This window comes from Ammospiza nelsoni, chromosome 10 (assembly GCF_027579445.1).
Source record: "Ammospiza nelsoni isolate bAmmNel1 chromosome 10, bAmmNel1.pri, whole genome shotgun sequence".
Lineage (NCBI taxonomy): Eukaryota > Metazoa > Chordata > Aves > Passeriformes > Passerellidae > Ammospiza > Ammospiza nelsoni.
In genome coordinates this window covers 4,847,987-4,875,527 of record NC_080642.1, presented here as the reverse complement: position 1 = coordinate 4,875,527, position 27,541 = coordinate 4,847,987, and the positions used below count along the sequence as shown (strand labels likewise).

Genomic DNA, 27,541 nt, shown 5'->3' with positions numbered 1-27,541 from the left:
TCTGCACAGCCCGGGTGTGGGAAAGGCACCCAGCACCTCTGCAAACACCTGAGGGTGATAACAGCACAAGGTAACATCCAGAACTCCAATAGCAAATGTTTAAATCCTGCTTCTCTCCCATGGGCTCCCACTGCCCTCCAGCATCTCTGCAGACACCCCTGGCAATCAACCAGTGAGCACTGAAAATAAAAGATCTCCTCAGATGTCAAAGTGCTGATTACTATTTTGTAGACATATTTAAAAGATTTTGTTAAAGAGACTGCCTTGGCAAGCACTGCTTAAATAAAAAAGCTGAGCAATCAAGTGAAGAAAGTATTCCCCTAGGAAAACCCCACTCTTGTTGTAAACTGCAGTAATTAAAAAAGCAAACAAATCAATTGTATTTATGCCGTGACTTGAAAAAAAATTAACAAATTAACATTAATGTGTTTGACAAGAAACATGTATGCATACTAGATTATTTCATCGTGATGAAGAATTGAATTCATTGCATGTAATTAGTAAGTTAAAAGTTCTAGTATTTCAAGAGTTTAATTACTCAGCAAGAACAAACCTAGGTATGTTTCTATAAATATAAATCCTTACTTTTCCATGCAAGCTATTTAAAAGAAGTCATTAGAACACCTGACTTTCAGATTATTACTACCAACTTACTCTTCAAAAACCACAAAAATCACTCCAATTACAGAGCAGAAACATGCTGAGGTAAATTCAGGGCTCCCACCCTTGATTCAGGATGCACAACAGCACTGACCTGCCAGAAGGGGCCACATCGACCCAAAGGGCTGTGTTCAATTAAAATAAACAATTAAAACAGAAAGAATTAAAACATTTATTGGGCATAAATATATTACATATACACTACAGATACAGTTAAGTCTTACATACATAGTGTAGTATTTGCAAAATCTATACATTAAAATTGATATGGCAGTTTTAATATAATGCATATGAAATAGTCTAAAATTTACAATACAAGAAAAACTTCTGATTATTTTTCTTTTTAAAGTTGAAAAGCTTGGAATGTATGTTCCCATAGTGAGGTAAAAACATTTTATTTTTCTTTTTCAATTTAAAGAACTGTGCAAGGATAAGGTTCATACACATTCAATTAGGGCACTTCTCAATCGTGACACTGAATACTGAGCTACTGGAGCCAACAAACAGGATTAGAAAACACTTCAAGTTCATAAAGAAAAAGGCAGAACAATATAAAAACATCTCTCTCCTTCCTTAAGGGTATTAAATACTTAGTGTTCCATTCTACCTTTGTTGGTGGTGGTGATTTCTGTGAGAGCAGAGCGCCCTGGGGCTGGATCCAACCCCTGCCACTGCTGCACCAGGGCCACGAGGGGGTTTGGGAAGGGCCAAGGCATCACCAGCAGTGCTGGGTCAGGGACAACATCCCTCAGAGCAGGAGGGTGTGACACCAGTGACCTTTGTCACTGACACACGGGTGACATCAGATCACTAAGGCAGGAGATAGAGGCCGAAAATGCCAAATTCACCGGGTCTGTCCCAGCTGCTCCAGCAGCATCTCCCAAAAGCTCAGGCTTGGACTGGCTTGGTGAGGTCACAGGGGACCCAACAGATCAGCAGTGACAGAGATGCACTGAAAAGTGTGACTGACTGCTCTCCCCTCCGCTCTGCTCACTGCTTCTAGTAGCACTCGCATTTCAAATTCTCAAAATGGCTGATCTAGAGCACGTTGGGGTTTTGTTCCTTTTCTTTATTAAAGCAGTTTTTGTCTTTTTCTTTAAAAAAAGGTGTCAAGCTTGGATTTCATAGCAGCACTGCTCAAACAATATACCAAAAATAAAAAGAGGCAATCTATTCAAATTTCTGGGTTTTTCCAAACTAGCGGTCTTTTCATCTTTTTAAAAAATACACTCTTCTCCCCTCCAATGAAAACAGCTGTATACTTTTTGCTCACAAAATACAGATGCAAGGTCACAGAGTTTCATATCACAAATAAATTTAAATAAGATGTAAATAAATTTGACAAGCCATGACTTTGGCAAAAAACAAAAAAATATATATATTTAGCTCAATGCCATTAGTTTGCAAGGCTAAATCAAACTAATTATAGTCAATAACAAAATACAGAACATTTCTAATATTTGCTACATCTAGAGAGGCACACAGAATAATTCATTGATCTTAGCACTTTCTTTCCAGAGATGATTTTGTTTTTGGATACATGTAAACGTTTGAATCACTGATAATGGGGTTTTTTTGGCATTTAATGTACTAGATGCTCCCATCTTCAAAAACACAAGAAAATGCAAGAAGATTAATAATACTAGGAATGCTGCCAGGTAAAAAGTTGACCTAAAGTACAACAGTATAAAACAGACAAATGTAACATGCTATGGGGAGGGTGGAGAGGGGGATTAGATTAGTACATAAGTACACTTTTTATTTTTTATTTTTTTACAATAAATAAAAAGATTGCACTGTAATTGGTATTTAAAGTACTGTATGCAGTATATAGTATAAATAAACCTAAAAACAAAAATAATGTTGTTTTTTTTCCCCATTACTTTGGTTAAGGGAATATTATGCTAGTACAGGACACTGAATCTTAGACGATGGAGACAGAGCACAAAAAAAGATAGGACAAAAGCAAAATCAAGTAGCAAAAATATACAAAAACAAGAGGCAGGGAAATACACTGTGTCTGTTGCACCCTTTTGGAATCTATTTGCACCTCCAGCTCATTTATGTCCCTGAGGTACTCACACAATGTTGTCTTAATATAAATAACCCCATGACTCAAGAGTTAAAAAACCTAGTGTCTCGATGGATTAAAATGTGTCTGGGAAGGGGCAGGCAGGAGGGGGACACTGCCACCAGAGCAGGGACCATTCCTCTGCAGGACTCTCATCTCACTTTTGCCAGGTACCAAGTTATTTCAGTCAGCCCCGTGGTAAGAACAGCATAGACACCCTTCTAAGGCATTTAAAACAAACAGATGTGATTTCTGATACCTCCAAAAAGTTCCATAAAATAGACTCCCCTCCAAAAAATAACAATAATATTAATAATAAAAAAAAAGATCAACTGACAGTAAAGTTTGCTTCCATTGAGTGTAAATCTCACCTAATTCAGTAGAGGCAATAAGCTGTCACCAGCTCGAATCATATAAATCAGGCTGAACGTAATAGAATAATATCTAGTATTAGATTAGGAATAGTTATATACAGTGACAAACAGACAAGTTAAAGCAGCTTTTAAATAGCTGAACATGGGAATAACTAACTATTGCACAATGCCCTCTTACTTAAAATTACTGCTAGGAATCAGAATGGTAAAAAAAAGATCTATAATGCTTCATAATTTATACGTAGTTTGGTTATTTGATTTCTTATACAGGCAGTTTATAGTGTTTGTAACTGTAAAAAAACCAGGCAACTAAAAACCTTTTTCAACTGCAGGATGTTGTTCCAATTTAAATGCACTAAACAGTTAAAATAAAAACTTAGGTTTTACCTTGAAAAACTGGGGCAAATGTAGTGAATAATTTGTAGGCAACATTGCTAATACTGTTCAAGGAAAAACTGGTACTTGACTAACACTGTATTCTAGTCTTACCACTATACATACTTGTGACTAAGGTTTAGAAGGAAAAAGAAGAGACTAAAAAAGTGACTCATTATTAAAATTTCCTAAATAGTAAGATAAAATAAGAGACTGCATGAACTTCAGTGAAAAAAGCCAAACCAACGTCGAAAAGGCAAATTGTTGACAATTTTGAAATCGCAAAGGAAAAACAAAAAGAAATCTTGCTTTTGGTATCTAGTTTGCTTGTTTCTCCAGTTTGACCACTTCCTAGTTCTGAATTTCAAAAAGGTGCATCAAAACACTGATTTATCTTTAACTGTATAAAACAAGAGCGGTATATAAAACGCATGGTAGAACGAAGGATTTCAAAACAAAAAAAAAAAAGGAGGGGAAAAAAAAAAGGAGGAATATCTGAATAAATGTGTGGATTATAATGCGTAGCATTAGTTAAATCTGTACTTTAAACTCCGGTTGGATTGCCTACTTCATAAAGAAGTACTGTAATATACAGGCGAAGATGATGGAGAGGCTGGCGAAGCCGAGCACGATGAGGGCGGCGAACTGCTCGTCCGTGGGCACGGCGGCCTTGGCCTTGGCCTCGGCGCCCGGCCCGCCCGGCAGCTCCAGGGCCCCGCGCTGCAGCGCGAACGCCGCCGACGGGCTGAAGGGGCCACTCAGCTCCTGCCACGGCTCCAGGCAGCGGCGGCAGGCGCACACGCGGAAACGATAGTCTGTGTTCACCTGAAGGCCTGAGATGTGGAATGTGGTTTCTTCTCCCTTGTACACCTGAAAAACAAAGCGGGCGGCGCCATCAGACACAACCCCAGCCCACAGCAAACAGCGCGGCGACGCGCGGGCGTGCGAGGAGTTTGCCATGAAGGCCTCAGTGTGAGGCCTCAGTGTGAGGCCTTACAACTTCAGCTTTTACATTTTTCAGATCCTGTACTAGTGAATTGATTCCTGCATTAGTGAATAACTCTGAACTTCATATAGAGTATTAGTAAGCTCTCCCCACAGTTTGAGCAAACAAAACAATCCTTCCAGGCCTCAGAACCAAGGTTGCCATTGCAGCCTCAGGCCCCGAAAAATGAATATAATATATAATATAAACAAATATAACATAATACAATATAAACTAATATAATATAAACTACTATAGAAATATAATAATATAAATTTAATAATATAAACGAACCCCAAATAAAAATATATAATATATAATATAAACTAATATAAACTAATATAATATTAATATAATAGCATATCAATATAATAATATAACATAAACAAATGTAATATAAACTAATATAATATAATAATAATAAAACATGAAATAATATAATAGCAAAATATAAATGTAGATTTAACAATATAAACAACCACCCAAATATATACAATAGAATATAAACAAAAATGAATTCTGGGGGAATAAACTGGGGAAATGTGACTTCATTACCTGAAGGACAATTAGCCTCTGATATGCAAAGAGATCAAACTTAGATCTGTCTGAGAAACTCATGACCATTGTCCATCTTGGGTGAGGCCTCCATGGGGCTTTTGCCCTGCCCAAGGTCCATCTGCTGAAGGCCTTTAATAAATACCTATTTAATTCTCTAACTCTGCCCGGCCTCTGTTCTAGGTAGCCTCTCCAGGCATCAAGTCTCTAAAGGAAACAATTCTCAAAGGAAGGAACTCACTGGGTCAACACAGACTTCAGAAAAATAGAGGCAGGTGGAGGACTTCTCAACAAGTCTCAACACAGGACAGACAACAAACACATCACTCAGCAGCAATGATAGCACACACTCATCTTCTGTGGGCGTGATAAAAGCTACAAACGTACTTCTGCACTCTGAAAGTGTGACTGGATGCCTAAAACATGTCTGGGACATAATTACCCTGTCTGGCCTCAAAAGGAAGAAAATCTGCAAACGAGGTTATTGGAAATCATTCAATGTGTAGTTGTAAAATTGCTTACAAATGTAATTTTTATGTATTTTCCCCTCACATTTCTCTCAAGAAACAGCAGTCTTACCAGAAATTGCACTTTCAGGACTGTGGAAATAATAAAATATTATTAAGGTGTGAAAAATTTCTTTTGATTGCATTCTATTTGGTTGTTTACTAATCCAAACCCATCACCTATTTATGTTAATCAAATGTAGATACCACATGACTCAGAGCACAAGTCACAGTATCAGAAAGGAGAGAAAAAACTGAGTATCTGAGACAATTTTGTGACTTAAGTGGAAAAAAACCCACTGGAAATGTTCACAAACTCTGAAAACAAATAATTTATATAATGGAGGGTTGTTGAGACTGGTATTTTATGAAATGAAAGAAGTGTCTCAGAGTGCCTGTGTCTGCTGGGAAAACATCCTGAACTTCAGATGCTTCTTCGTCGGCTCATTTAGCATTTCCCTTCTCTTGGCTGTGGGAACAGAAGGCTGAGAGCATCTCTGCTCTCCCAGAGGCAAGAACTCATCTTAGACAAGGGGAGCAAGTGGGAAACTAGTCCCAAGCCCTTAGAGGATTTCCTGTGTGTTACTGTGGAGTTAGAAATAAGGAGGAAAGAGAAGAAACCTGCTCAGCTAAAGACCACTTGAAGAGCTCCCAAGCTTCCCAGCTTTCCTGCCCTGCTGGCCCCTGAGACTCATCCCTTGGTTAAACAGTCAGTTGCTGATTTTTTTGAGGTCTGTGACAAAAAGATTAAGGTGCTCCTTTTCTTTGTCTTCTCCTTTTCTTTACAGCTTTCACAGCTTTTCCAAATGCAGTTTGAATGATGGCAAGTCTGGGTTTCCAGACTAAGTCCTCTAACTGGCTCATGTTTCTTGGGCCTGAGGCACAGATCAAGAAACAACATTTAAATAAACATTGCCTTGCTCAAGTATTGCTCAGCATTTGCAGGAAGTTCCCTCCAGGTCAAGTGACAGGACTACAACAAATTCATCCCACAAACCCTGTGAATGGCCACCACAGCCATGCACAGCTGCCCTTCCTCTAGTGTTTGTCTTCCCAATGCCAATGAGGAGTGAGTCACTGGGTTACAGTAATTGCAGGGAAAACAAAACTGAAAGTGCTGTGGCAGGCCACAGAAGTGACGTGAGGGTTGAAACATCTGTTTGCAAAGCAGTCCCCGTCCCAAGAACACCTCTGCCACCCTGCTCTCCAATGGCAATTCCATTTCTAATACCCACCTGGTGTGGGCAAATCTGTCGTCCCACAAGACTGTCAGGATTCTTCCACCTAGCTCCCATTTCTTTAGATTCTGAGTCAGGGCAACTCCAAGCCCTCACAAAATAACTGTCAGCAAGATTTGCTTTCTGGTGCTGCTGTAATTAATAATTTCATTTAAAACATATAGCCAGAAAAGCTCTACCTGCCTTTGCCACAAACCAACTTTTGCAACCAACATGACCACTTCTGAACCAAAATTAAAAATCCAAATAATGATATTTAATTTAAAAAATTTACAATCTAAGCTTCATAAATTAAAATTAAGAGATACTAGCAATTCCATATATACAACCTGTCTTTGCACTGAAAAAAATCCTGTCCAGTTTAAAAAAACCCTGGGATTTTTACTTGTTTTGTTCTGTCAGCGTGGTGAATACCAGTGTAACTGGAGGCCAGGCTTGGCTAAATCAAAGACCTCTATCTTCATCACAGTCTAACAAGTACAGATGGCCAAGTTCACTCAAGCCAGCTATTCAACAGCACTTCTCATAAAAAGCCAGACAGCCAAGTGAGAGAAGAGTGTATCTGTAAGGGAAGTTTGAAAAATTGTTGAAAGTAGATAAGAGTACATGCATTAATATTCACCAATGACAAAGACAAAACATCTCCTGTAGTAGCACTAGGATGGTTATGGAAATTGTTCTGCTTTCAGTGGTCTGGTATTTACCTGAGTGGACCTACCTATCAGTAACAGGTAAACAATTGTTAAATTGTCACCCACTCCTGAGAGCAGCCTCTGTACCCTCTGCAGCAGCACCTCAGAGCTGTGGCAGGATACCCCCAGCACAAACACATTTGGTTGTGAACACTGCTATATGTGAGTGGATCTCACATACACAACAGAAAAAACCCTTGACAACTATGAATAAAGTCTTTAAATCTGCCAAACAAATGTGAAATCAAATATAACTCTATGAAGCAGCAATATTATTTTATATGTAGCACATTATGCTCTGGTGGCCAACAAGCCAAAGTGAAGTGCCCATCCAATTTATCCCTTTCAGTTCCTAGAACAGCTTTTTGGTTTGGACACTTCAGAATACAATAAAAATGCGATGAGCTTTTTGCTTGGCTCTCTCAATGGAAATATCATCACAAGTAATAAACTGCTGCTGAAGACTCTTATGGTATTTGATCCTACTGATGGAGCTAGAGAGACAGAGAATTCCTGCAGGCAAGGATTTCTCAATTTCACTGATCTCATTAAATAATTCCAACCCTATCTCCCTGTTTTCCAAACAATAACACTGACAGCCATAATTGCCCTATAAGAAACACACTGGAAAGTGCAAGGTAACCTCACCTGGCTGCTGCACCCTGATGCAATGGCCAATGTCTTTAATAGTTAATAAAAGGCTATTTTGTATACTGATAAAAAGACAGAATCAGAGAATGGTTTGGGTTATAAAGCTAAATGCCAACAGGTCCTGTGTAATTCTGTCATATTCTGACACACAACCAGCATAAGTGCCTTTGACTTATTGGAAATAGAGAAGGAAACCAAATCTTTGGCTGACTAAGCTTTACAGAAATTATCAGTTCACTAAAGTGTTTCAGAATGTCTCTGTGTTTGTCTACACAATCTAATCAAAATAAAAAACCAATAATTAAAGTGAGAGCTTGGTGAGGCCCCAGGCACCCACCTCTCAGTGCAGACCTGAGAATTGCTAGGGGATTTTCACACACCCAGTGTATCCTACCAACACTGTTTTTTCTTTTGGAAAGCATTTGGAGACAGTTTTTTTCTCAGAGGAGACGTGGCAGAAGCTGATGAAACACTGCTGCCTGCAAATTCTTGGAAATTTCAAAGATAGAACATTTTGCTTCAGCAGCAAACAATTTAAGGATAAAGAAGCTTTAAAAAGTTCAGTTCTCACTTCCCATTGTCAGCTCTTAAGAGGATTTGGTTTCTGGGTGATTCCATCCCCAGAGCAGCTCAACTGGGAACCAAACCTTAGGATGCTGGGCATTCCAGCTGTTATCCCAAACTGCAGCTCCTGCTCCAGCCCACTCCCCTAAATCCACATTAAAGCTATGCGAACACAGAGACAATTTAATACACTTTGGAGATAAATTCTGCCTGAGTGAGCTGTGCTGGACAGAAGTGCAAGAAATAGAAAAACAAATCCAGGCCACTGATTCCTGGAATCTCCTGTGGCTTACATCCTGATTCATAAACAAGGAAGATTTGATTTCCTAAAAAGAACTGTCCCATGGCATTGCTTTTTAAAAATTATCTGTAAAGATAAAGCACACAAAGACACAAAAAGGAACACACTGTGTGAGAAACAAGGAAAGGAGTATGTAGCATTTTTAAAAACACACTCTCCAGGGAGCTAAAATGTTCTCTGTTTAGCTCCAGCAAATCCAGTTCTTCAGGCAACTCTCAGCAGAGAAATATTTACAAAATATTCTCCCAGAGGAGGGCAGGGATGGCTATACTCCCAGTCTGGAAAAGAGGTTTTGAGTACTTTCATATCACCTCTGCTAGATCAAATGGTGGAAAATCAGCAGCTTTTGGGCTGTGGAGGGCTGCAAACACTGGGGTGCAGGGCAGGGAGACAGCTCAGTGTGACAGTCTAGAGAGAAAGGACAGATTTACCCAAAAGCATATCAGTGGCTGATGCTGCATTCCGCGAATGCCTGAAAATCTAGAGTATATTTCATTGGTGCCACCCTTCAAAACAATTTGCAAAATGTTTCTGGATAATATACCCCTTTAGATGCACATGCAAAATATATTTGTCACTTGCAGGGAACTAAACATATTTAAAAATAAATTTAGGACTTGCACTTCAAAGGTAATAACATATCACTAACATTAATGAACATATTGGTGCCAGTACTTTGCAGTTAAATAATAACTGTAACGAAGGTGATCACAGGCACATCAAAGCAGAGGTGAAATGTATTAGCCAGAAAATCACTGAAATGTGTTTCTGTATTTTATCTTCTGTGCACATTACAGGAGCTCAGAGCATGCAGCCACTGCAGCTCAGGGACACCCAGTGCTGAGACACCACCCACAGTCCTGATGGAGGAAAAACACCTTGATGGGCAAAGGTGAAACATTGGAAGTCTCCCTCTGTCCCATGGCTGGTTATCAGCCAAAAAGTCTCAGTGTCACCTGGAGCATCCCAGCCAGGAATTTCCTCCAGCAGTTACTGCTGACAACTCACACAAAAACCCCTCCTCAGGCTGTGCCTCATGAGAAATGAAGACCTTCAACGTAAGAAGACTCTGAAAGTATTTTTTATTTCCTTCACAGCTGTTTTTTTCACACCACAAGTTCTGAACTGTGCAGATGAAGCCATCACTTATGTGCCAGGAACATGAAGCTGTGCCCAGCTCTCCCCAAGGACTCCAGAACATTTTAAACACTGGGGATACATTCACTGAAGCTGTACCTGGAGGTGACACCAAAGCCTCTCTGTACGTCAGGGAACAGCAAAATGGTTCCACTTTTCCACTTGCCACTGACATTGTGAGGCCAACACAACACAGTGCACAAGGGTTTCATTACCTACACCAGCACCAGAAATGTTTCCTGACAAAAACAATCATTAGTCTTCTCTTTACTGTCCCCATGAATTGTCCTGCATGCTTTGTGTTGTTTTTGATAATTCATTAGCTCACAGCAGCACCCAAGAACAGCCTGAAGAGGAACAGAGACACACCTGAAAAGAAAGCACTAACTTACACGTATTTTTAAGAGTTTAATTAGCACAGCAAAAGACTCTAATTAGCATAGTATATCTCATTTCCCTAATTTGGATTTATTTGGAATCTGCATGACAATGAAAGGAAGCACAGGAAAAAGAGAGCACACAGATGAAGTGCACTGCAAATCACACAGCCAGAGGTGTGATAGATGAAATAAAAGATCCAACTGTGAATGAGCTGTTCTGTTTCAGGGGCTCTGGGGAAGTATCCACTTGTGATGTCTAATCCAGACAAAGAAAAGAAGGATCAGCTGTACTTCACTGCCTATATTTCCACAGTGACAGAAAGGATACACAGCAGTTACATGTGCATCAAAACCTCAGAGGGGAATGAGATAGATGAACAAATCACTTGAGGTGTACTTGACTGAAAACCTTGATGGACAGTCTTGGAACTGGCTTAGAAAGAGTCATCTTCTGACTTCATCTCACCTCCAGATAATGGTTAAGAGCAGCCAGCTCAGAAGCAAGCATGGGTGGACAGAATTGTAACTTTTTAAAGGTTAGTACAGTTAAAAATAGTGATTAACCACAGAAAGAACACAAATCACTCCAATAAAATAATGATGTTCTATATACTCCCTTAGGGGAGAAAACAGCCCATTACAGCTCTTAATTTTGACTCAGCCTTTACCAAAGTGCACCTGACACATCACCATAGGGTGTAATTCAATATACTACAAAGAAACAGCACAGTGGATTTTCAAAACCATTTCCATTATGCCATCAATTTAACAATATTAAATCCAGACCATTTCCCTACCTGCTTGTATTCAGATTCTCTTCCAACCAGTACCTGCAGAACATAACCAACAGGATCTCCCTTCATGGGTGGGACCATTTCCCAGGTAACCTCACAGGAGTTTCCTCCCAGCTGTGTCACTCGAGGGGCTACAATGAAATGACATGTGTTAATGTTTAATATAAAGACTGCACCAAAATCTTATTTTATGAGCACTGTAATATATACCAGAACATTTTAAAAAGGCTGGAGCACCTCTTACCAGTCAGCCCCGTGAGCTGCTACAAAGGAGGAATGGATTTAGAGAAAACTTTAAAAACTTAATTGCAGTGCTGTGCACTGATCTTTTCAAAGCAGAAGCCAAGGCACAAACTGCACAGGTATTCATAAAAGCAGCAATTCTGTGAAGTTCTGAGCAAACACCTGGGCCAGTGGAGATGCCTGTGCATCCCTCCCTTGCTACATGCCATTGAAAGAGAGAAATAATATCAAATATTTCATTCAGGAAAAACAGGAGAAGGAATGTGAGAAGAGAAGCTAAAGAATCTTCTGTATTATATATGAAGTCCAGCCGGGGAAGCAAAAGGACAGGCATACTTTTCAAGACTTGGACTTGAATATAAATCTGAGCCTGACACCCACTTGATCAGAGCTGCTATTTCTAGCCAGACTTAAGACTAGTGCTCTCACTAGAACTCCAGAGAAATTCAATTTGTCAGCTGTTCCAAGGCTGCTGTCCTTGGCAGGGGCTCTCTCAGCAGCTGAAAGCCAAGGGATGCTGTGCCTTGACCCAGGGCAAGCTCACAGCTCAGTCTAGCAGAGCACAGACGGGCAGCACATTTTTATGTACAACAAAGCATCTGCCACTGGGAGGCACGAAGAAAACTGCAACAGCATCCAGGGTTCACCAACCTCTTGATCAGGCAGAGCCAGCAAGCACAATGCCAAAAAAAAAAAAAAAGAATAAAGCTGGGAGAAACAAGTGCTGAGCACTTGTATGAGGTGGTTAACACGTGCACGTGCAAGGACATGAGCTTGTTAAAGGCAATCCAGATCCCCAACCCCACAAAAACAGACAACAGGAGGGTCTACCAAAGAAACAAATGCTGCTGCATACATTACACAAATTTTAGACTGATCTGTTACTTCCCAAGAGGAACACTTGAATCATGAAGGCCCAAATGTAATCAATATCCATTTACTTCTCTCTGCACATCTGCTAGTGTTGAGAGACTGATAATAAACGCCTTTATCTTAGCTGACAACAATCTCAATTATGTTTCCTTCTCCTTCCATCTCTCACTTCAATACATGAAGATTTTTGTCTGACACTTACAAAACACTGCCATTAACAACAAAGCTATTCTAGGGTTGGCATCACTAAGAGAGTAATTAGGAGACCTTATAGGAGAACACACACTTTCTTCTGCTAGATAAAAAGCGAAATTAAGTTTATCACATAAATTCCTTGGTATTTCTCTGAGCACAGAAGGGAATCAACACTGTCATGTGGCATCAGACCAGTCCTCCCCATGGCATCACCTCCCCTCAGCAGTGCTCACCAGCACAGCTTTGTCATGTCCTTTTCTCTGTCACAGCCAGTGCTCTGTCAGGTACCCAAGGTCCCAGCCCACACACGACCCTGGTATTTGCACCATTGATTCTCAGCTTGAAACTCAGCCCAGGGGATGAGTCACACTTAACAGGAACTCAACAGGCAGACTGGGAGGTCAAAACAAACACCTGGGTGAGGTGAACTGAATAAAATGGATTTATAGCCAACAAAATGCAAGTGTTGACTACAGTGACATCCTGGGTCATGCCACAGGCGCTCCCTTCCCTTGGCTGGGCAGCACATCTCACACCTGTGTGAAGGTGTGCATCAGGATAAATCACCCCTGGCTAAGCATCCTCACCTCAATCACACAGGAGTTTTTTGCTGGAGAGTGTTTTCTGCCTGGGGGTGACTGACTTAGCAGGGAAAGGCACCCCCAGCAGTGTTCTCCCCTCTACAAATATTTGCTTACAAAAGGTGTCAAAATCACCAAAGCTGGATTTTAAATACAGAGAACCAAACAAAACCTCTCTGACAAACTGTCAGTTGTCGTTTCTCTCCGTAAATCACAGGGCTTGACACGGAAGCCTTCAGCACCCAGGAGAAAAGGTGCATTTGATTCCAGCTCAGCTGATCTGACAGCCCATAGAGCAAACCCACTGCCCTTGTAACAGGCCAAAGAAGGACTAATTAGGCCTAGAACAAAAGGCCTAATTACATGAAGGTTTATAATGAAACATCTTTCACTGTGGGCTTTACTTTTGCTCCTTCCCTCCTTCCTTCCTCCTCCTCCTCAGGAGCATAATTACTTAGGACAAAATTTACACACAGTAAAAGACATTTCATTATAAAACTTCATTTAATTAGGCCTTTAGCTCACCTAGTGGAACACATGCTGAGTTCGAAGTCTAATGTTCTATATGTGAAATATCATAATTAATTTTATACATTAAAGGAAAAATAAACCCTGAAGGTCTACACTGGATATCAGATACATAACAAAAAAAATTGAACTTTACTAAAGCTTAAGTTGGTGGGTACACACACACACTACAGCTGTTAGATCCCTTGTATAAATGCTGTGGTAATCCAGGGCAATCCCCTGGTAAACATTATTGATAGCAGCAGCATTTGAACAGTTTTTTATTACAACAGGGACATAACCTTTATGTTGCTTGTGTGATTTTTTTTGGGTGGTAATTTAGCTTCCCACCATTAAGTAACTTCACAACTCAAGAGAAACCTATAGTCAGCACAAACTGGTTCCTCACAAGTGTTATTACACACTTATGGTAACCCTTACAACCTCCCCTCATACTTACCAATTACATAAATAGTTACAAGTTACTTACACATTAAAAAACCATACTACATACCTTTGATTGCAGGTGGGAGTGACTTAGTTGTGCAGAAGGTACAGATTTCTGAGAAAGGTCCCTCCCCAGCATCATTGACTGCCTGTATTCTGAACGAGTAACAGGTGGATTCTGTCAGCCTCTGTATCTTGTATGTGTGACTTGGTCCCCTATAAATTGGGATAAACCTGAAACAATAAAAATGAGAGCATGTAATTGCACTGGAGTGGCACTGACATCTCTGTTTATTGCACTTACCAGCTTGAAGTACCCACCTTGTGAAAACTGGCACCATGTACCCTGCAGGGCTGTTAAACACACATATAAAAATGTCCCATTAATAACACACTGATGATGATGATGATGATGATGAGGAGGAGGAGATCAGGGAAAGCAGAAGTTCATTGTCCCTTTTGAAACTACTACTACCTTGCAAAATGATTGCATGAGTTATCAGGAAGAACATCTGTCAGTGGGCTCCCTACCACCATGGAATCCAAATGGATTCAGCCTGTGTCCGGCTACAATACACCATGTGTGCTGCTGGTTTACATGCATGGAAAAAACACAATTAATATGTTGACTCTCTAATGGATTTTGCACATTAAGACACAAAGGCCGTGTCTTGCAGTCATCTGTGTCATCTTCCAAAACATTTCCATTGACAAGACTAAACAAGAGCACACACAAACTTGTCCAACAATGTAATACTGAACAAAATCAATGTCATTTAAAAATCAAGTATACAGTTGCTAAAAGAATCTGACTTCTATTTTCTATTGCTCTGCTCAGATAAATGCTTTTCACTAACAGTTTTATGCCAGCCAGCAATTTCTAGCTAAGCCCCTGACCCCCAGGAGCTGAGCACAGTGGGGATGAAAGCAAATAAAGAGGAAGCACCCAGACTGTGCATCCATCCATTCTGCCTCCACCAGGGATCATCCTGCATGAAATAGTCCTGGCCTTGGAGAACAGAAAATTTGCTGCGTAGGATCACACACCATTTTTTTATTATTTAGTACCCTAATTCAAGTATCTTAGCCATTTCAGAAGGTTTTAAATCACCAGGAAGCCGAGAGATATTTTCCTTTGACCTCCCTATCTAGGTGCTAGCTTTATCCTTTGGCTTTGCATGAGACACAGGGTACAACCAATTTGAGCATTTCAAAGAAACTGGGTCTGTCATTAGCTCCCAGGGACAGAAATCAATTTGCATTAAGTTATGATTGCAATCCACATAAGTACAAACAGAGATCAAGAACCATTTGTAATAAAAGGGAATATTCAGGTAATTCAAATTGCTGGAAATGTACTCTGAGGACTAATGTGACTTACTGAGTTTTAGTGAGACCCACACCTTGATAGGAAACTAAAGATCTGTCCACACACGTTTTTCAGAGGAGAATTTAGAGCCAATTTCCAAAGAATTGTTTTCCTAACCTTATGCTTACCCAGTTTAAAGAGCTCCCTGCTATCTCATATTTCTGAGGCTCATGTAAGCAGCCACAGCACATTTCAAAAGACTGACACAAACCTGTGCTCAGGGAATAACGTTTGAGATTCACTGGGTGATGAGCAATGAACACATACTCAGGACAGCATTAAGACTCAAGAGACAAGATACTCTCCTTCTGCACTTCTTGCAGCTCAATCAGGCAGTTTCTGGCTCAAAAACCACTGCACTACTCACAGGAGTGTAGAGATTTGGCTCTGACCCTGATCCAAGGGCAGCAGAGAGCAAAAACGATCCAATGCCTATTTTAGACTAATGATCTCTTTGCAATCATTTGTGGAGTAAGGTGAGCAAGAGAGGATAAATGTATCTTCCCAGCTAACAGACAAGCACACCCTCACCCCAGGCTGGGCCTAAGGTATATTTACACATTTACAGTCATTCATATGACCAATACCAACGACTCAAATGACATTTGCACCTTTTGGATATGACTAAGGTCACTAACACTTCCTAACACTGAGGAACTGATCTGGAAAAACATTTGAGCTCTTTCTGTCATTTGGGAACTGGACTAATACTCCCAGTTCAGTTAATACCAGTACTCCCATCCAGTTCCCATCTCCACTCATTTCTACTTCTCTGTCTCTAAAAACATCTGCCAGGAAAGCAAGAACTGTCACAGAGAAGTTTGCACCACAGGACTGGATTGGAATCACATTTAAAACTTCTGAGATTTGATCATCTCTGAAGAAAGAGGGCTTCAATTTTCCAAGAAGAAACACTGATGGCTAAGCCAAATTCAGTTGCTGTTGGGCTTTATTGTGACACTAATGCTTTGTAATTGTGTTTGAAGATGCAGATCATGATGTAAGTCATGTAATGAAGATGAAAGCCTAACTTCAAAATGCTTGTGATTTTTTGATAAGGTAGTATTTTCCTCATGTGTAAAGCAGGCATTTCATAATCCTCCAGGATTTTTTCTGTTATTTACAAAAATATTGTAGTTAATCAATGTAGGTGGCTAAAGGTATGGAGCAGTCTTTTTTCACTCTCCTGGACTTTCCTCTGGAGGACCACAATGAACTCAGAATTGAGTCAATCAGTGTAACTGCCCATTACTACTATGAGGCAGCATGCATTAAAATTATCTTAACTAAGGTAACATTTTCATATGATTGCAATTTCATTTTTAAAATCTAAACCTACTTATAAAAGCACATTTGAACATGAGCTCTATGTACCTTTGCCTCCTTGGCAAACCTGTTATTGCTCACTGTGCTTCATCCAGGCCTCATTCCATACATTGCCTCAAGAACAAGTCAGCTCTGAGCCTGTTTGCAAGGACTTAATCTCTTATGCATTGAAATGTTGACTTAATCTGTGTATGGAAACCTTCCCTGTGCTCCATCTCCTTCTCAACTTCTTCAAAACAAGACATTTTCAAATCTCAGTTGAATTCAAAAGACAGTAGGCTACATACTCAACAGGCACCCTGCCTTTGAAAACATTCAGCCTCTCTGGTTACTGGCATTCCCAGTACAGCTGAATTTTCGTTTTTAAAGTTTGCACATTCCACAATTAAACCTGATTTATTCTAATTTTCCAGGCTGTAGTGTTGCCTCTCCTCTCCACTAAATTAACAGAGACCAAAAAGAAAGCAACTTTCTCCAGGGATGGGGGCAGTCCCCAGAGGTTACTTCTCCCTCATCTCACAGAGAGATTGTGTACTCCCTTCCCAGACTCATTTTATTATTCATTTACCTGCACACAGCAGTGGAGAGAGAACATCGTGTCCTACAGCAATTGTTAGGGAGACACCACTGCTGTTAGTTTTTCATCAATACCCTTTTATTCCCAGTGAAGATCTTCTTGGAAGTATTTTGCATCTTGCAGCTATTTTGTTTCCTCCACTTCAGTCACTTCCAGTCAAGCAGAAGAATATAAGTGTACTTGCTCTACCTCTGCTCATTAATTCCCAGCACATTTTGAGCAGCAGGTTCCCTTTCAAACTCTTGGGTTTTGTTGATATTTTGGTAACCTGTTGATTCTTGCAAGAATTTAATTTGGAAGAAATTCTACTGTACAGCACTAAGGAAGATGGCAATCTTGGGGGAAGGCACAAAGGCTGAAAGAGCCTTGAATGATTCTGATATTGCCTCTCAAAATATGTGGTCAGATGTCAGGATTTTGGCGGGAGAGAAATCATTAACACAGCATCATTAACACACAGTCCAACCTGGTGACCTGAGGCTTCACAGCAGCACACAAAGGCAACTGCCTAATTAGAAACTAAATGACAAGAATTTCACAAACCAACAGCTCTTTTAATATTATTAATGCTGCATCACATTATCTACACATTTACTGCCCCCACCTACTTTCTTAGACTATTCCTCTAATTTGGTTGCACAACATTATCAGACACTCACTGATTTATGTGATTTTCTCTCTCCACCAGCAGCTCTCTGTACTGTGGCCACAAGGGAAGCAAAGCTTCAAACCAAAAAACCACCTAATTCAGAGATGCAGAAGTAAAATTAACACTTTTTTTTTTTTTTTTCATTTCTGCTGTATTTTAAAACATTCTGCTCAAAGGGAAAAGTTTCCTATCTGCAGCATCTCTCATCCCCACATCCATCACTGTTCCTACAATCAGTTCCAGGGTGACCCAACCTTTTCAGCTTTGGGGCACTTTTCCAAGCCATTCTTTGGGATCTCCTTTTGCAGGCAGGTGCTGAGGGAAATTAAACATAAAACAAGAGTTCTCCAAAAGAGATTTGTGCTCCCACAGCCTCTCACAACTCTGTCTTCCAGTCCTAAAATGGGTGTGGACCAAACAGGTGGGATGCACTGGCCCCTTCGACCTGAAGATCTGTTTTCTGGAAGATTCCTTTTGGGAAAGTTTTATTTATAATACATATTATATATTTTAATTGTATTATAATGTATGCTCACTACTGATATGATTTTTGGTGCTTTTAATAATAATAGTAACATCAGGGCCCAGTGAAGGAAACATTTCCTTCCTTATACTTAGAAAAGCAAAATTAAGTGAAGAACAGATAAAGGCAGGAAGAGAAGTGATAACAGATGGGAAGAGTTTGGTTTTCTTCCCTGAGTTATCTCCCACATCTGCAGGCTAGACAAAGAGTACTTGCTGCCAAAAATTGATTTTTAGCCTGTTTCTACTAGATCACCTTTCATCTGCTGCTGAATTTGAGTTTGTAACGCATATTCACAACAGACAGTCACTTGTCAGACGTCTGGAATTATTGAGAGTTGAAGTATTTCAGCCTACAGGAGCTCCTCCACAACAAGAAAAATTGATTTTTTTGCAAGAAGCATCTGGGCACATTCAACAGGAATGGAAGACAGAGCAGCCAAGTGCCTGACTGAAGATTGCTGTGTGCAGCCACATCTGGGGGGCAAGGAACAGGCAGGGAGGGCAATACTGAGCACAGCTCAAATGGGAATGAACAGCACTTGAATGGGAGAAATCACAGAGAGCACCCAATGGCCTCTTGAAATTACACAAGAAGAAGTAGATGATTTGACAACACCCTGTCACTAACCAACAATAATAAATAAGAGTGAACTTAAAGCTGAAACCAAAAGAGAGCAGAGTTCAGAGCAGCAAACCAATATTCTTACAGCCCTGCATGTGTTTATCTTCGCTGTGCAGCATCAGAGCCCTTTCCCAGAGTTTTAACAGAGTTTATGGCCCTCAAATGATGCTCACTGAGCACATGGGGTCCAGGCTGCTGCTGTGACAGCCCCAGGAACCTGGGCAGAGCTGGAGAAGGGAGCCAAGCTCAGCCTCTGCTTCACCAACATGAGCAAAGCGAAGCTGGAACCTCAAAATGTGCCCTTGGAAAACTGGCCAATGTGATCCTGCTGCACTAAGCTGAGCCTCCATTGCACTTTAGAGATTAAATATGACAGTCATTACTCCAATCAAGGTGTTGTTTTTCTTATAGGGTTGTTACAGATGTGCAGAAAATGGTTTTTATTACAGTGACAATCTTGGGTCTAGATGCTGCTCTTATTTATGATTTGCTGTCTGGAATATTCAGTTACCCATCAAGTCTGAAGGACCTGCAGATGTGCACAGATCAAAATAAAGGAGAAAATTTTACTTCTTACCAAAGCAGGGATTTTTTGAATATACTTATGGAGTAGCATCTTAACTCTGTGTCTTGCCAGCTTCCTCACAGCTGAAGCACCTCATCTCACACATTTAACGTGGTTTTTTGAGGCTTCACTTTGTTCCAAATAATGACACACATACATTTAACTCACACCTATTACAAATGTTGGTTCACTCCTGCTTCCAGGAAGAAAGATGAAATGCATTAACAAGTTAACTCTCTCACACTTGGGAACAGTTCTCCCTCTTCTTTTTCATTTGCAAAGCTCCAGGTATCTGATCAGAATGCTGCTAATATAAATATCACTATTTTTAATAGCAATAGTTACCTACAAAATGCAGTAATATGAACACAGGCTAGCTTGAAAACTTTCCTGAACATTAACTTGCTATCTAGCCAGGCCTGCAGTGCAAACTGTAGCATGCCATCTGTCTTGGTGCTCATGCCTAATTTCCTTTTATCACTGTTTTACCCAATATGAAAATGATTTTTTCCTGCAGGTTTTTGCAAGGATACATTAACTTATCTGATTTTGTATTTTAATAGAATTTCGCAAGCCAGTAGGACTGATACATACCAGTAATTGCTGTTAAAATGGGTGTAAATTGTCTTGATCAAATCAGGAGTGTAAACAATTTTTTAATTAGACTGCTTGAAACTTGCAGTAACCAGGGGATGATTATGCAAAAGTCATCAGGCAAGGGCAGCACATTCAGCAACTCATCCCTCTGTGTTTCTATTCTGCCTTCAAGTTACAGCAGAGCAAACACCCAGGTTGAGGCTCATATATTAAACCACTCCCTGCTCCCACCAACTGAAGGCAACAGAAGTGTGGGACAATTGTAAATGATCTTTACATTATGGTTGTAAAGAATATGTTGAGGATGTTTCTTAGTCAGTCTTACCAATGGTCCTCCCTAAAAATGTAATTACATGTGTATATATTGATTGTGATTCTCTACACACACAAAAATCACACAATTTACCTCAGCTGCAACGTACAGTCATCTAAAATGAACACAAACAACTGATAAATGACCCACTCCTAATTTACTTGTTAATTCTCCTTTTCAGACTGGATATTGTGAGCATTTTAAGACACTAAGAGGTGCAATTAGTTGTGGGAACAACTAAAGATTAATTACAGTACAGCAGGAAGAAAATAAAAAACATTAATTAAGTTCACTTGTTCCACAGAGGAAAAAATCCATAGTATTCTGGAAAATAGTGCAATTTGATTAACATAAATTTCTTGACATTACCACAATTAGAAAATGAAGTCACAACTGCTAGTTTATTTAAAAAAGGAATTTCATAGTCCTCCTTACATAAAGGTCACTTACTCTCAACTAACGTTTCTATGTACTGAGCTTTCCAGAAACAGATTTTTCTTCATTTCCACTCAGTGCTACCCATAATTGAAAGGACAAGTGATGCTAATTTCATCTTCCTAAATGTCACACCCCGAAGAGCTAATGGGAGCTAACGCAGGTACATCTCTGATGTGCACACCTCCTCAAGCCCTTACACTAATCAGTGCCACAAGATTTCCAAGTATTTTGCTTCACAGGTCTTGCAATCAATGAAACATTTGGTCTCCAACAACTGGCCTGTTACACCTCATTACAGAAAGGAAAAGTTGAAAACACTCCTTAATGACCAGGACACACCGGAGAGCACTGGCTGTCATTACATAAAGCCAGAGCTGAGTCTTTACAAAAGGCCATTAAAGCTATTGAGTCAGGATGGGACTTACTGATTATTTTCTCATCTTAAAAGAACTCACTCATCTTTATATTTCTGCTTGTGAAAATGCTTCAACAGAATTTTAAAGGTAACTTCCATTTTAAACCAAAGAAGGGACAATCATAGTACTGAACGGAGGGATTTCAATATAAAGCTGTTATCAGTAATTTCAGGTGTCTCAGGGAATACAGTAACCATGTTCTCTGAAAGACCAGGGATACGACTGAGGTCACTTCTTAGTTACTCATATTTTAAACCACAGCCTCTTTGCCTGAATCAAGTACTATCTCTTCTCCCAACGGAGGGGACACCATGGCACCTTCCTACAACTCTTTCAAACCATAAAATACTCCAAAACATCCTTCCAGATAATTTATTCTGTGTCATTTTTTCACCAGAGACTGGCTTGCTAGAGGGCTGGTCAGTCCCAGGCCTGTCAGTGATTCAGAGGCATTTGGACAATGCCCTTTAACTTGGCCAGCACTGAACTGGCCAGGCACTCATACTGCAGGACTGCAGGTCCCTTCCAGCTAAAATATCCCATTTAATTGCTCCCTCACATGTGCACAGTTTACTGTGCCATTGGAGATGTGATGCTCAAAGAGCTGTATTCCAGCATTTTCCACAATCACACAGAGGGGTGAGCAACCCCTCAGTCCCAGCAGGGTTTGTTTAACAGGAATGATCTCAGAGAGGACTCCTACCTCTGTAAGCACCTGCTGCCCCTACCAGCTCCTGCTTGGGCTGTCCTTCCCTGCCCAGCAGGGATGACAGCTCTCCTGGATGTACAGAACTGCACCTTGCAGGGCCATCTCTCACTGTGATCCATGCACACAATGGAAAGCAAAAGAGACTGCCAGACAGGGATCAAATGCACAGATCTTATGGCCAGGACCTGCCAGCTCCAGCTGCTCTCAAACACAACAGTGCACCCATCCCACTCCTCTGCCATGCCCACGGCCCAGCCCTGGCTCATTTCAGGAATTATCTGGGCTAAATGCTCCAAACTCAACCACCAAAGGGAGCCTTTTCATGGAATGGCTCAGTTCAGGCAGGAGGAGACAGCACAATGTAGAGGAGCAGCTTCTCAGCATCTCTGGGAGCTCATGCAGACTCTAAGTCAAATTCACAGCTAAGAAGATCCAGCAGAGTATCAAGTCCAAATGGCTCCCAATTAAAAGCTCATAAGAGACCATTTGCAGTGGGAAAAGCTTGTGCAAAAGCAAAGGATCATGCTAAAGTTGTGTGCCAAAGCAAGGGAGAAAAATCCCTCCCTTGCCTGCTACGAGGTAACACTTTATTCTTACAAGGCAACTTCCTATTTTCCCGCGTATAACGACAGGTTAAAAACAATTTACAGCTCTTCACCCTCCTACCTGCAGTGCTACATGAAAGCAAAGCAAAGCAGCCTGCTGGATGTGTCTTCAGGGCTGCCTGAATCCCAGGGTGCTGCAGGTGATGGGCTCCTGCCAAGCATCACTGCACTCTGAGGGAGCTGTTTGCAGCAGGCAGACTTTCAAATGGGGATTTATATTCATTGGACACCTCTCAGGATTAATACAGTGTACCCTCTCTGCAGCAGTACAGTGGAGATACTGGGAGGTATTAAGGCATTATTCATGGTGGGTTTATTACTTAAAATTAGAGCTTTTGGGCCAGATCTTCAGCTGGCATAAACTCAGCACAGCTCCATTTAAATGAAAGGAATAGTGCTAATTTAGAGCAAATTATGATCTGTGCTGGAGGTCTCTAAGGATTATCTACTCGATAAGTCACTTATTTTAGCTAATTGAAGTAGTTGAGAGTGATTCTTAGTAAATTATGAACCATCTATGATATTTATTCATTGAAGAGCTCAGACTGTTAGGCATAACTTGCATATTGTCTTTCTTCCCTTCCCTTTTTTAAATGAATATATCTCATCACAACTTTGGATCTACATTAGCAAATCTTCCCATACAAAGCTCACATGGGAAGATAAGTTTTTGCTTAGCACTGACTCTTTAATTTAAACACAGATATTTGTTTCTTGCACATCTTATTGCAAAATTATTGTGGAGCTACCAAGCTGATGCCAAGCTTGTATTTTCTAATGCTGTAAAACATTACAGCTATAAAATGAAGACCACCAGCTTGCCCAAAAAACATTGTTCTGCTCAGTTTTACCTTACCTAGACATCTGATTTGTAACCCTTGGCTTTATGAATACACACAGAAAGCTGGGTGTATCTTTACAGTAGTAAAGCAGTATCTTTATTTCATATACCCCAAAAGGTAAAGCACTGTGGCCCTGAAACTTGATTTTAAATTTACTGGCAGAGAGGCAAGGGTTTTGCTGAAATGTCACCAGCACAGGATTGATTTCTGTTAGACCTGCCAGTGTTAGGTTAGTGGTTGGACCCAACAATTTAGAGGTTTTTTCCAACCTTAATGATTCCATGATTCTTTATCACTCTCAGCTTTACTGCATAACTTGCTCAGAATACAGGCACAGGAAGCCTATTAAAACAGTATTTTGTACAAACTGGTAGGCACAAAGCAATCAGGAAAACAGAGTTTTTCTTCCACTCACGACAGTGTTATGATGAAGCAGAATTTTTTTTTCATTGGCACAAGGCAAAGATTCATCTCTCTTACCTTTTATTTCTGTCCTCTATCTGCAAGATGTAGACCATGTCATCAGCAGAGTGGAGCTTGGAGCTGCTGTCTCCCCACTTCAGCTTCAGGCTCTGAGGCCCTGCTGCAGCACACTCCAGCCGTGGAGGTAAGGGTGGCAATGGCCTGGTTTTTGCTTTAATAAAGTGGCTAAAAGGTCCAGCTCCAATCTCATTGACAGCCTGGATCCTGATCCTAAAAACAAAGCAAGAAGATGAATGTTAAATGAAGTGTTTTCACGAGGTTCTTGATATGAACACAACCCAAGGAGCAAGAGAGCTTTTGGGGCTGCCTGCCCCATCCCTGCCCACCCAGCTGCCAGGGCTGTTTGTGGCACACTGGAAGGTTCTGTCAGCACAACAGGAATCATCCTGCTTAGACTGTAAGAGGCGCAGATATCAGAATTGCAGAGGGCAAGGTTTGGGTCTCAGGACCTGGTGACAGCTCCTTCAGCCACAGGGACAAGGGGCAGCAGCACAGGACAAGCACAGCCTGGAAAATGATGTGTTCAACCATGAGTAAATAAAATGCAAAAGTGTGTTCTGGTTGTCTAACAGAGATCATGGACTAATTTAGGTGAAATCATTCAGGGAAAGCACTGGTGCCACTGCCATGAAACCCATCCCCATGCTGGCAAATACCCTGAAGCCCAGAGCAGTGCTCTCTCAGTCTCACAAAGCACACTACTTAAGCACAGGAAACTCTGCTGGGAGGAACTAATGAAGGAGGTTAAATCCACAAACCTCCTACACACTGCCACAAAGTGTAGAAATGTTAACTGCCACTGAACCATCCATTAGATCAAATAAATGCTGGACCCAAGTCACCCTCCCAAGATGCACAAAGGCCCTCGAGCCATTTGAGGACATCAAGAAGAAAAGCAGAGCACTTGCCTGGTCACAGCAGCTTGAATTTGGAAATGTTCTTAAGACTGAGCCAGTCTTCTAAATTCTATTTCTTTCTTAAGATAATGACTCCTGCTTTCTGCTTTGTTAATTTTCTCTTACCTGTCTGCACCTCAGTCTAACACTGAGATGAGTGAGGAGTAGCAGTCTCTGACTATGGTAACATCAACAGCACCATAACAAAAGAGGAAATTTGTATTTCCAAACAGTTTTGAGGATTTGTAAATAGAAATATTGGTACAGATGAGCCTGAAAGGTTTCAGAAGTTTGTTAATCAAAGACTAAATATGAGAAATCAGGATGGAGAAAACTAATTAAGTTTGAGATAGTTCACCCTAATTTATTTAGCTGGAGAGATGCCATTTACTTTGGAAATCCTGTGCACAGCAGCCTTGTATTTTCTCATGGGTACAGACTTTACAAGAACTGTCTTTTCTTGGCAAACATACTTATTTTGAATGAAGAACACAAAATTATGCAAGTTCACACAAACATATGAAAAATTACTTTGCTTTTAAGAGCAATTTTTCAGCTCTACCATCAGGAAAAGAGTATGTTAAAGGGATAGGGGAAAAACACTCTCCAGAGAGTATTCCTCATTCGAAAAAACCCCAAAACTAGTATTTTCTGCCTTTCAAGAACATAAAAGGTTACATTGTTAATAAACATATTGTAAAATAATGAAGTCTGATCTATTGGTTAGTCAGCTAAAGCCACTGCACACTGAGAATGCAGTGTGTATGCAGTCATATGCAAATGTATGCTTAAAACTCTGCTTATTGACCCAGCCACTAACAGGGGTAACATTGCTTGGTGTGGAGCTGCATTTTCCTTTTAACCTTCCTTCTGGCTTCAGGAAATGCATCCTCACCACCTTAAATCACCACATTCCTCCTCTTCCTCCCTAAGGGTGGATGGCACAGAGATCTACTGGGAGCCTCTCCTTCAACTGCTGCTCGCAAGCATAGGAAGAACAACAGGCTTTTCTAGTATCTGAAGAAGTGTAATTAATATAAGCATGGATCTTACTTCACATTATGCTACCATTTCGCTTTACATTTAAGAGTCATTACATCAATATCTAATGGTATTTCCAATAAAAAAAACAGAGCCTGCCTGTATTTTCACTGGATTCTAGCAAGCTCACATTAGCATGTGCATATAAACAGTAGCAGCTATATCACAAAATGGTACTACTGCTTTTGTAGATTGATTACAGCAGCATGCTCTAGAGTATATATTCTTTTGTTTTGTTTGGTATTACCTAAAGTCCCAGTAACAACAAAGCCTCTCCTCTCCTCAAGCACTCAGCTGGTTTCCAACTGGCAGCTACCACACCTGAAAACACTCAGTGAGATGAATCTCTCTCCAATATCACACTTTTTAGACATATGCATGCACAGAAACCTGCACTTCCTTGTCTTGCTTTTGCCAGGTATTTGTACAAGGCAAAATTGTGTCTCCTCATTAATTTCTTTCCTTGCCTTCCTCTGCTGCACAGAGTTCTTGCTCCCCCCTTCTGACACACACAATTATGCACACACACCCTCCCCTCCTGACTCTCATCACTGTAACACTGATGGAAACTCTTAAGCCTCAAAATAGAGACAGGCATCTTTAAAAATGTGCGATGACACTGGGAAAGCAGGAATTGATTTATTTCACTATCATGGCTGATGTGACCACTTTTTGCTGCTGATTGCACCACCATAAAGCTCTGTAAATTGCCACTATCATTCCCAGGGCCTGAGCTTCATCAGACACACACAAACAACTAATTTTGTGTTTCCTGTGCACATGGCAGTGCAAACCCAAACCCTGGTGCTACCTCCCTCTGAACCCCAGCAGCGTCTGCTCCATGGGGATCAGAAAGTCCAAAGGGAAGGGGAGGAGGAAGAAGGGAAGCAGAAAAGGAGAAAGGACCACGTGGAGAAGGGGGAAGAGCAGATGTTGGTGGGAGAGCAGGTGGTACTGCACCATCTCTGCTCCTGCTCAGGTGCTTTTCAGTGTCCTGCCCCAGCCTGTGACAGTGAGCTTGGCCAGCTGGGTGGCACAGCCAGGGTGGGCAAGAGAACACCCAGAGTTAACTGGAAACCAATTCCTGTTTACAGAAGCGGTACTGGGAAAAATCAACTCTATTTTCATGTAAAAGTATAGCACAGACAAGTAGAAATATTTGCAGCAAAAGCACTTCCTGAATTCCAGTCAACTCTTCCACTAACGGTTTCTAAGTGAAAATACCCCAAACATCCTCTTGGAAAGATAGATTGTTAAACCATCTGACAATCACAATTTGACAACAGGTTTTTTGAAAATGTAAAGACTGTATTTAAGAATATGTCTAATTCTGCAGACCCTGGACCAATAATATTTGTATTCATTCTCACATTTTCCCACTACAACTTTGAAACATTTAGAAAGAAAAATAATAAATCAGACTAGGCAAATTTAGAAAC

General features: G+C 40.6%; 1 protein-coding gene across 1 annotated transcript in view; it reads right to left on the bottom strand.

The window, feature by feature from the left end:
• Nucleotides 1-808: 808 nt before the first annotated feature.
• FNDC3B (fibronectin type III domain containing 3B) overlaps nt 809-27,541 on the bottom strand; it is a 187,439-nt gene continuing 160,706 nt past the window's right edge. Inside the window, exons 23-26 of the mRNA XM_059479160.1 lie at nt 24,163-24,375; nt 14,197-14,363; nt 11,287-11,414; nt 809-4,350 (exon numbers count right to left, since the gene is read on the bottom strand). Of these exons, the coding sequence (XP_059335143.1) occupies nt 4,045-4,350; nt 11,287-11,414; nt 14,197-14,363; nt 24,163-24,375 (814 nt within the window). The 3' untranslated portion in view covers nt 809-4,044. The remainder of the gene's footprint in view (nt 4,351-11,286; nt 11,415-14,196; nt 14,364-24,162; nt 24,376-27,541) is intronic.